Below are 11738 nucleotides of genomic sequence, written 5' to 3' on the forward strand. Positions count from 1 at the left end.
CTTTGTTTCTTCCGCGTCTTCTCGCTCCCGGCATTTCACCCCACTTGGAGAGTCCATTGTTTCTTTTCTAGGTCGGACCCGGAAGTCCGGGTCCGACGCGTCTGCCAGCGTTCCCATGTCGCCATGGGAACGCGCTCATCGCTTAGGGAGGAGGGGCAATGGCTGCCAGCTCCGTGCATCAAGAGACGCGGTCGAAGAGACCCGTCTACACGGACCTCAAAAGAATGAAAGGCTGACCTCCCTTAGCCAGGATGAGATCTGTGATCTGCAGATCTTACAGTTGAAGCACACAGCACTTTGGGCCATATGTACGAACACATTTTCCCATAGACACAGAATGGGCAAAACTGCTTGCTACATCTGGCCCTTTATTTGCTGAGTCTTTTACTAGTATTAAAACTAAGTATTCTTGTGGAACAGGAAAAATTGTTCAGCGGTTTTACATAAGCAGCGTTCCCAGACTTGTGGGAATCTAAGGTGCCTCTGTTAGATGGTCCCGTCTTCTGGTTATGCTAGTGCATGTAGCAGGATGTCCAAGAGTAAGAGGCCGGTCAACAGGAAGTTAGTTATGTATGTAGCTGATAATGCATCCTCCTTTCCCCCTAACACCGGACATTTCAAAGACGATCTGAAGCTGCCCTTACATATTCCAAGGAGTTGCTCAAAGGTTTGTCAGTCAGGAGGCAATTGTGATCACTATAAGTGACACTGTTTCTTTTCATTCTGGTCCTGTATTTACAGTGAGGAAAACAAACTACTAGTACAAGAAGCCAAAGAAATTGAAACAAGACTGGATGAATTGCTCCCACTTAGAATGGGTAAACTTGGGATGCATTGGGTAAGCACAAATCTGTTAGGAAATTAATACATTCTACTGTATAGCATATTCAACAAACCGGATTGTTTCAAGACATTCTTACATTTTTGGAAGATAAGGGAACACATTCTCAGGTTCAAAATCATTTACAAGAAGACAGAGTCTAGAAAAAAGAGGAAGCCAGGATCCTGGTCTTCTGGTACTTTAATGTGAAACTTAGCAGCTAAACATATGTCTACCAGAGGGTCTATCTTAAAGCGTGTTTATTGCCTAACCCATTGCCTTCCTTATACATTGAACACATGTGAAACATGGAAATTCTAGAACAATAGCTACAAACCTCACGGGAGGCCAAAACGCATGTGTGGTACCATACAAGAGATAAGGCTTTTTAGCCATGTGCACCTTGCTTTCTATGATGTGAAGATTTATATTTCCCATTTTAAGCAAATGCCTCAACGTTCCTGAAGGCATAGTGCTGTTGGTCACAAAGCCAGCACTATCTGAAGGTGTCATGCATAACACAAGGAGACCTTTGCCACTATGTGGCTACATATGTTTCTTTTAGGCGTGGACAAACAATTCAGCTCTGCAACCGGAGTTCGCAGAGTTTTGTCCACTCCATGCTCTCGCCAGAGTGCAGACTTTCAAAAAACTCCACAAAGTGACATGGAGCGGAGTTTTTACTCTTGAGCAGCTTGCCAACGCTAAGTAGGCGAGCAAGAGAAATCACTATGTTGGTGAGTTTTCTGAACGCAGTTGTTTGCGACAGGTCACACCCACCCAGGATGTCAAAGCTGCCGCTCGTGTTGAGGAATATGCTGCTCAAGTAGAAAATCTACTCAAGTGGCAGAAAGAAGTAAGCACACTCTGGCGCTCTGCGTGATGCAATTCACGGGATTTTACAGCACGAGAGAAACTCCTGGCACTGAAAATCAGCACGAACAGCACCACTTACCCAAACTCCGCCGCTCGTGGAACTCAAAGTCGTGCAGCTGAGTTTTTTCTGCATTTCAGGGAGTTCCGCATAGCAGAACTCTGCGAACTCCGCTTTGTTATGAAACATCAGCAATTCCAAATGGTGATTTTTACTGAATGTTTTCAAATAAATCTACACATTTCAGCTGCAAGTTCCAGTCAAAAGAGTATTTTTTTCAAGTGTTATTTCTGGTTTGCATTTTTTATTTAGAAGGATGTACTCATGTAATGTATTAGGTGAAACAGAGAGAGGTGAAAGTGCACAATATTTTCAAATGAACTCTAATTTCACATCTGCCTTCTGTGATACTTTTACACACCTTTTTATCCCAGTGTTCCTACGCCTAAGGACAGTCACATAATCTCTAAGGGCACATGATACCTTGTGACATTGACACAAAGTTACTGTACTGGTGCTTGTTGGGGGTCTCCTGTTGAGGGTCTAGAAAGCTTTCCGCTCTGTTGTGTATGTAGCTTTTTAGGTTGCAGCCTACCAGACAGCTGTGATGTCCGGTTTGCTAAAGACATCTTGGGGACATTCAGAAAGTTGACCTAGGAATTCATTCTGCTCGTTGCTTGCCATTGGCTTTGTGTAACAAATTTCTTGCTTTCCGTTTACTGGCTTTATTTATTTTAGGCTGTCCAGCTTGAGCGTGTACCTTCCCTTGCCCAAACCTTATTCACAGTATCCTTCTGAGTGCTCCCTTTTTTAAACAGGCCTGTAAATCTTGTTCATATCTTGTCACATGTGCTGTGCATGCAAATACCATGGTCAAATGTCAGGTGCTGTCTTCAGAGGGCACTTGTTTACTTTTCTTTCTCTGGCTTCAAAGTGAGAGGATTTATGTGACAATCTTGCTGGATACTGGGAGTAGGAAAAAGTGTTTTTCTAGCAGATGACAATATTAAAAATAAACTGTGTAAGTATTTCAGAATATATCAGAATTAGGAACACAAACAAAGCACATTTTTTGTTATTTCCAAAGTGTGTTGGAAACCAATGCTTTAATATGATCAAAACAAATCAAAACACTAGGTGATGTAATTTCCACACATTTTTGTCCGTGCACTGTATAGTTTTATTAGTAAAACTGTATGCCTGTGCAAATGAATGGTCATTTCAACTGAAAATGTGTTGTCTGTAGTGGCAGTGTGCTACCACACCATGAGTACTCCACTCTACACCACTCCACTGTACTCTGCACCATTCCACACCACTGCACTTTACTCTGCACCACTCCACTGTACACCACTCTATGCCTCTGCACCACTCCACTCTAAGCCACTGCACTCTACACCACTTCACACTACGCCTTTCTACTCTACCATGTATCACTCTACTTTATGTCAATGCACCCTTCACCACTGCACTTTACACCACTCAAGTCTAGGCCACACCATTCTGCACAACTCCACTCTATCCCACTGCACTCTATGCCACTCTGCAACCCTGCACTCTACGGCACTGCACTCTATGCCAATACACTCTAAGCCAATGCACTTTACTCTGTAACACTCAACTCTATGCCCCTGCACTCTATACAAATCCACTGTACACCACTCTAATCTACACAGCACCACTGCACTCTACACCATTTTACTTTACACTACTTCACTATATGCCACTCTAAGGAACTGCACTCTACGCCACCTCACTTTACTCTGAAACAATCTACTCTAAGCCACTGCAGTCTACCCCACTCTACTCCATGCCACTCTACTCTTAACCACTGCACTTTACACAACTGCACTCTGTCACTGCACTCTACACCACGGCACTCTACTCTGCATCACTGTACTTTATGCCACTGCTCTCCACACCACTCTACTCCACTGCACTCTTAACTCTTTACTCTGCAACACTGCTCTCTCTGCCACTGAACTCTACTCTGCACTACTCCACACTGCACTACTCCACTCTACACTTTTCCACTCTACTCTACTTTACTTCACTCTACGCCACGGCACTCTACTCTACACCACTATATGCTACTCTACTCTGCACCACTCTATGCCACTGCACTCTATGTCAATTGACCCTACTCTGCACTCTACTCCACTGCACGCTTTGCTACTCGACTCTACTCTGCACCACTGCCCTCTGCATCACTCAACTCTACGCCACTCCACTCTGCACTCTACTCTATGCCACTGCATTCTATGCACAACTCTACTCTGCACCATTCTACTCTGTGCCGATCCACATCCGAAGATACGGCATGAGGCTAAATCCTGCTACCAACCTGCGACACAGAGATGTCTACTCAACCTGCTCTGGCCGCAAACCAAAGTGGGGAGGGAAGTAATGAGTATCCTAGGCACTATTTAAACGAAACGAACAATGACCCCTTAGCCCGCACGGCCAAGGGGATAAATAATAGGGAGCTGACGGTCCCAATTGGCATGGGACAGCATGCTTTTTGTAGGTGTGCGTTCACCTTGCTACAACGAACTCTGAACTGCCCGTGCATAGACGCCTCGTCAGGAGTGTGGAGCATTATCAAATGGAATAACACAAATGCCATAAAAACCATGGTGGGTTTAAACATGAAACTGGAGAATACAGCAAGGTTAATCACTCTGCAGTCGGGTCATGCTGATCTCACTGCAGTCACAACAGACACCTTAATGAGTTTCAGAAATAACCTCCCGCCTTCTACTCCATGTGACAGCGAGCGCCTACCAGCTGGCTGATTTAACAGCCGCACTAGACAAACACGAAGTCCAATCGGAGCCGCTTCAGAGGGCGTGGCGTGCCCAATAGACCGAAGGGTGGGAGGGATAGAGAATACGTCACGGAGAGAAGGTTATATATAACCCCACCCGCTGTAGCGTTTCGCATTCTTCTCACTGAGACTCCTAACGGTCGGTCGGTGAGATCTCCGCCTGTAACTCCTGCAACCCGCCCCACACCCTCCCCCACAGGAGCCGCCGCACTCCCTCTGCGCACCAACATCTAAATACATACAGAATGGTGAGTACCAGGGAGATGCAGTGCTGAAGATGGAGCAACACCATGCGCGCATGCCCCGCTCGTTTGCCGCGTGTTTAACGGATGCGAAAGGCGCATGCGTGTCCACAACGTGTGGCGAGGGGTTGAAATGCGTACGCTTGATGTTTCAAACAAGGGATGCCTACCCGCGTCGCTTGTCTCGCGCCTCTAACACTGAGCGTGTGCGAGCGAAGGAGTTAAGCACGCGGCCGCCATTGTAACGGTTATGGGCTGGCGGGGGATCCGTCTATTGGGTGGGAAGTGCTGTGACGAAAGCAAGCAGCCCTTTGTTGCGTGTGTAATGCATTTCATCTGCATCGAGTTGCGTAGTGCACTAGATGGCGTGGGATCCGCATTTCGTGGGGATGATGTATGTAGCAGTGGGTGGGGAAAATCAAGGAAATGTGAATAAGAGATAAGTAGATAGGTCAACTCAAGGAGATGACAAAGTAAAGCCTGGGTGTTTATGGTAGGAACTGTTAACTATCAGATGTCTGAATAAGACGCCGGAAAGGGAATGGCAGGTGTTAAAAAGCGATGGTGTGAAAGGGAGTGCCGTACACAGGGGTTGTAGAGTCCTGCGTTTAGCTTCAGGTGTTCATCAGTCAATCTGACAATACGAAAGGGGTTGGCTTAGGAATTGCTAGAGTTGGAATTAGGGTTATGGTTCAGCTGGGTTAAGGGGTTGCATTTGATTTTCAGTTGTGACGGGGTGGTGTATAGAGATGGCAGGACTTCACCCGAGAAAATGGGTGGGGCCATTGTGCAGGAGGGGCGGAGGTGTACTGTGGGTCGGTAGAAGCTGGAGTGATGTCTTCTGAGACGGAGTTTGACGGGAAGAGTCCTACTGTGGAAGTCGAGACATGCACGCAGTCCTTTGTCATATGGATGTTTTGCCTACCAAAAGACAACCGAATAAAGTGGGCAGGTATGAGTGCTGGTGGTTAGGGGCATCAAGGGCTAATGAGGGTGCAGTGATGATAGACGCAGGTACTAAGGGGGTTATGACCCGAGTGTGGGAGGTGGAACTTTTCGCTATTTCGCCCTACGTCTTTGGTATGTACCAGTTGAGTACCATTTGAGCCAGTGAGTCTTATTTGCAGCACCTACAAACTTCAGCATTGATGCAAAGCGTTATATAGGTCAAGCGGTTAATGAACAGCGAACGTATATCCGTACCAAAAGCCCCCGCCTTTAAAGGGTACGTTAGTCAGGGCATGGGTAGTACTGGTCGCCTGCAGAATAGCCACAAAGGCTACATCCACCAACAAAGAATGGTAGCGGCTTCCGCTGGTTCTGCGTGGTATTCGAAAGAAGGGGGTGCAGATGCTTCAGAGTCTCTTTAGCATGGTCCCTCGGCCTCTTGTCAGAGGGGTTGTTGGGGGTCTGTCTTGACTTAATGGGCGGCAGCTTTGGTGTAGGGAAGTTGCCAAGTATCAGCACATGGTCCATTTGTCCCGTGCGTGGGGTCAGATGCCGCCATGGTTTGGGCGCCTGGGGATTCTTGGCATCCATTCAACCTGTCGGCTACAATGCTGAGGTACCCTGTGATGGCGCTTTACGCCTGCGACAGACTGAACGCTGGGGGGGGGGGGGCGTTTATTTGCCATCAGACTGCGGTAAACTGCTGAGCTCAGTCCCGTCTGCATTGAGTCGATTATGTCAGCCGAGCGTGGCGTACTGTCAGTCTGGTTCTTCCCCCAGGCCACTAGAGGCCAGCACTTCGCGCTTATGACGTCCTGTTTTCGCAGAACATTCATCTGCGCCTTTTCTAGCCGCTCCCGCCCCAATAATCCATTCCCATTTAGGCGTTTCTTTGTAGCATTGATGTGCGGTTCAGAAACGTTACACTGTTTCTTTACAAGGTCATCGCGGGACGTACAGCAGACTTGCTCACCGCCCTACACGGTTATCCAGGCAGAGGCCCTGTTACGTGTAGCTGTATAGGCATGCTGCTATTCTGATGTTTTTTGGGGGATTTAGGCCGTCGATGCAGTCAGTTTAGAGCAACGTCTGCGCAGCCGTGATCGCAAAGTCAGATGACTGGGCATGAGCCAGTGTAAGCTGGTTAAAGAAGTGGATTAATGTCTGGCGTAAACCGGTGAGAACAGGTAGTTATCAGGAGCTAGTCCCAAGGTTCAGCCGCAGTCCCCATAAGTGCATAGTTCTTCACCAACCACAGACAATTTCTTTCCAACCATTTTAGGTCTGGTCTACTGTTCTTACTTTACTACACCTCTGGTACACCAGTGACTGCTCGCGGTCTGTGCTCTTGTTCTTTTCAGGATATTGTGTGCTTTTTCATCGTGTCACTTTACTGTGTCCGATTTTGTCTTCGTAGCGTGAGTGCATCTCCATCCACGTTGGCCAGGCCGGTGTCCAGATTGGCAATGCCTGCTGGGAGCTGTACTGCCTGGAACATGGCATCCAGCCCAATGGTCAGATGCCCAGCGACAAAACCATCGGGGGTGGCGACGACTCCTTTAACACCTTCTTCAGCGAGACTGGAGCTGGCAAACATGTACCCAGGGCCGTGTTCGTAGACTTGGAACCTACCGTCATTGGTAAGAAAGACCCATCATATACGTTGCAGTAGTTTGTTTCTTACTCAGACTCTAGTTCAAGCCATTGGACCTGATTAAGGTTGTCCAGGGGAGATAGTATTTATCAGACCAGTTGTAACCTCACAACAGTAATGGGACTTTACTAGGCAAGATAAATTGCATCTATCCTGAGTATTTTCTGTTTATTGGTGAATAGCATGCATATGTTCGTCCTTACTTCACCAAAATCCACAAGTCCAAGTAAACTCCCTGTCGCCCATTAAATTAGAGGTTTAACCTAAAATTTAACAAGGGGTGCAAGCTTTATTGTACCTGGCAATTACTTGGTGTAGTAAACATTATACAAGTTATAATTGCGATCCCTGCACAAACACCAGTTTGCACAGGGATCAGAGTTTAAAGGGGCACTTGTAATCAGGTTAATTTTCCTTTCATAAATCTCTCCTTTGGGTTGGGTGTTGAGAAGCATGCTAGTATGCCCCCCCTTATACTGTCGGGAAACTGCAGAAATAGATCGTTTTAGTAATACTAAATAAATTGTAATGTGTTACTCTTAAGATGAAGTACGCACTGGAACCTACCGCCAGCTGTTCCACCCTGAGCAACTTATCACAGGCAAAGAAGATGCTGCCAACAACTACGCTCGTGGCCACTACACCATCGGCAAAGAGATCATCGACCTGGTGCTCGACCGTGTCCGTAAGCTGGTGAGTTTGTATGTGTGGTTCCTTCAGCTGTCTGTACCTGTGAAAACTGCAGATACATTTTATTTGGCCTGTTGTGAGCAGTTGAACTTCCTTTCTGGAAGTGGTGCAGCTGAAATTCGATTGGTCTTGTTTTAATGAGCCTACGTGACCGTTCCAAGTATTTATTTTTGTATTTTGCCAGTAGTTCCACCCTTTACATGCCTTGGCCTTAACAAAAAAACACTATGCAAATTTCACTAGTCCCTTGTGTATCAGTTTAGTTATAAGCTAAGTGACTGTGCTTGAAGTGTCCTTTCGAACACATTGATGACAGGTGTGTATCCATTACAATCTCTCGTCTTTTTAAACAGTCTGACCTTTTAACGGGCAAGGCTATACTATACAAGTCTTTAACCCATTGATCCCGTGGGTAGTATTTTAAATTACTGTATTTCTGCTCTTTATCTGTTACTGCATGATTAGCTGAACTGAACTTGTGTCCCCATACATAGCGTATCAAGCACAGCCTGTGCTAATTGTTAGCTTAGAATTCCTAGTGACTCCCCCATGCTACAAAGTTCAACACAAAGTTTGTCAAGGCCACTGTATAGTATTTAAGGTGGTTGCAGCTAACTACTTGCCCTTACGTTTTCTTTTTTCTCTTCTAGGCTGACCAGTGCACAGGCCTTCAAGGCTTCCTGGTCTTCCACAGCTTTGGTGGTGGCACTGGCTCTGGTTTCACATCTTTGCTGATGGAGCGTCTCTCTGTCGACTATGGCAAGAAGTCAAAGCTGGAGTTCTCCATCTACCCTGCTCCTCAGGTGTCCACAGCAGTCGTTGAGCCTTACAACTCCATCCTGACCACTCACACCACCCTGGAGCACTCTGACTGTGCTTTCATGGTGGACAATGAGGCCATCTACGACATCTGTCGCAGGAACCTGGACATTGAGCGCCCAACTTACACCAACCTGAACCGCCTTATTAGCCAGATTGTATCTTCTATCACTGCCTCACTGCGGTTTGATGGTGCTCTGAATGTTGATCTTACAGAGTTCCAGACCAACTTGGTGCCCTACCCCCGTATCCACTTCCCTCTCGCCACCTATGCCCCAGTCATATCTGCAGAGAAAGCTTACCATGAGCAGCTCACTGTTGCAGAGATTACTAATGCATGCTTTGAGCCAGCCAACCAGATGGTAAAATGTGACCCACGCCATGGTAAGTACATGGCTTGCTGCCTGCTGTACCGTGGCGATGTGGTGCCCAAAGATGTAAATGCTGCCATTGCCACCATAAAGACCAAGCGTAGCATCCAGTTTGTGGACTGGTGCCCAACTGGCTTCAAGGTTGGTATTAACTACCAGCCTCCAACAGTGGTCCCCGGAGGTGACTTGGCCAAGGTCCAGCGTGCAGTTTGTATGCTGAGCAATACCACAGCCATTGCTGAGGCCTGGGCACGCCTGGACCACAAGTTTGACTTGATGTATGCCAAGCGTGCCTTTGTCCATTGGTATGTAGGGGAGGGTATGGAGGAAGGGGAGTTCTCAGAGGCCCGCGAGGACATGGCTGCCTTGGAGAAGGATTACGAAGAGGTGGGTGCTGACAGCATGGATGGTGAGGATGAGGGGGAGGAGTAGTTGCATGAAGTAGCCCAGCCTCACTCTCTTCTGCTCATTTTAATTCTGTGCCTTTTCTTTTCTGTAAAATTTCCATCTGCAACCTTTCAATAAACTTGAGTGTGGTTTTAAATTTGACTGCTTCATGTGCTCAGGGTGGGGAGGGTCTGGTATTAAAGGATAATTTTGCACTGAAATTGGTAAACTGCATATGATTTCGAATTTCTGCAGTGGGTGCCTCACGTGTGGAGTCGTCTCACCTGTATGTGCTTTTCTCCACCCAAAAATATTTAATCTTACACTCTTGTTTGGAGCTTCTCACACATACAGCCCAGCAGATGTTCCAGACTGGATTCTACGTTGTAATGAGAATGCAAAGAGGTACATGTACGTTTTGGTGGTCTGAACTGGTATATTAAACATTCTGAGAGATGTTTGTGACTGGAATCAAAGACGTTACCCTGTTTCAGGGTTTGGTGGGTGTTTTTAACAGGCCTTGTACAGAGGCGGCTTAAAATGTATTTCATTTTATTCCTGTGTACAAGTAGTTATCCTGCTTTAACCATGGACTCTTGAATCGATGGGTTGAGCTTCAGTTGGCTGTCCTATGTTGAGCCGTATAAGAGATGGAAAGTTTGACCCATTGGTATTTCGTCAAGCAGCTCTAAATGAATTACAGGAGAACTTCTTTGCATGGAGGTGCCTGAACTAGCAAGTTAATGTTCTCGTGCTGACGTCATATTTGTGGCAGAATTCCCAGTGTAAACCGCGTGATGACGCATACCTGCCACTGGAAAAATGACGGGTGACTTCCCACAGATTGAATGCAATCAAAACAAGCATTGGTAAAGACAGTATGGCCTGGCAATGACAATCTGATGCGGTAGTGCCAGCTCTTACCATTAAAAAAAAAAAACTGCTCCTGCCTCAATGTGGTCTCCATGAGCTTAAAAATTAGTTAGCCAACATATAGAAATTTAGTAGAACTGTACAAAAGTCTTCCTATCGGTCAGGGGTTCTGAAGTATGAAGATGTTTTTAGTGGTAATGTACATCACAGGCAAGAATAATTATGGATGCCAATAATCGGTACTAATGACTGATTTACTGTAATGGGAATACATAGTTTTTACAAACAAGGATGTCAAACATTAAAGAATGAGAGGTACAAGCATTCACAAAGTATAGCCCCTTCCTGGTATGTATTATGCACTGTATTTTTTGAAGTTTTTTATTTTATAAAGTAAATGAATCTAATAAATCTGGAGATGTCCCTTAAGCAGATCTAAAAGGGTTCAGGGTTGTTTAAATGCAACAGTTCTAAAGCTATGAGCAGTCTCACTGGAATTATGCAGCAGGAGATGACTAAAATGTAATGCATCGTCGACCAAGTTATGCAGTAGTAAAATGCAATTTATGTGGCATCATGCAGCAGATTTTGCAATAATCCTTTATTTTGTAATTACCCATGTTAACACTGCCTCAGCAAAGACTTCACTTCATTAGTACATTTTAATACTGAAATACAGCAAAAAGCTACTGTAAAATGACCAGTCAACCACTGCGAAGGGCCTTCCACTGCACGGCAACACGTTGCTGTTTTTAAGAGAAACTTTTGATTACTTTGAGGTAGAAACGTATTTTATTTGTTACAATTTGCAAGCTATGCAGCAGCTGATCGATGTGATAAATGCAGGAAACACAACTCTACAGAAAACTCCACAGTCGTATAATTCCATATTTCCAGTCACAGGGCTAGAAGTTCTGCTGTTCATAGCTGACAGTTTGCATTGGCTGACATTCATCACCTCCATTTTGTTTTGGGATCATGTATTTTCACTGCTTGCCTTTACGTTGCATGGTGTGATCACGGAAAAGTCTTTTGAATTTCATGAGTGACCAAATTCCACCCCTTACAGTTGCGGGTAAGCAGCCCAATAATACTATATGGAGGACACCAAGCAGCCAAAGTGGAACAGCAATTATGCTTGTATAGCCCTGTGTAGTCAATTTGGGAGTGGCAGGGTGGACATTACATGGTCAGCTGAGTTATGGGGACAGCATGTTCCTCCTGTAGGGGTTC

General features: G+C 45.9%; 1 protein-coding gene across 1 annotated transcript; it reads left to right on the forward strand.

The window, feature by feature from the left end:
- The first annotated feature begins 4632 nt into the window (after nucleotides 1-4632).
- LOC138292140 (tubulin alpha-1C chain) lies at nucleotides 4633-9789 on the forward strand. Its single transcript, XM_069230545.1, has 4 exons — nucleotides 4633-4769; nucleotides 7129-7351; nucleotides 7910-8058; nucleotides 8706-9789. Exons 1-4 carry the CDS (start codon nucleotides 4767-4769, stop codon nucleotides 9675-9677), a joined length of 1347 nt encoding a protein of 448 aa, XP_069086646.1. The 5' UTR covers nucleotides 4633-4766; the 3' UTR covers nucleotides 9678-9789.
- The last annotated feature ends 1949 nt before the right edge of the window (nucleotides 9790-11738 follow it).

This window comes from Pleurodeles waltl, chromosome 4_2 (assembly GCF_031143425.1).
Source record: "Pleurodeles waltl isolate 20211129_DDA chromosome 4_2, aPleWal1.hap1.20221129, whole genome shotgun sequence".
NCBI classification, from domain to species: Eukaryota; Metazoa; Chordata; class Amphibia; order Caudata; family Salamandridae; genus Pleurodeles; species Pleurodeles waltl.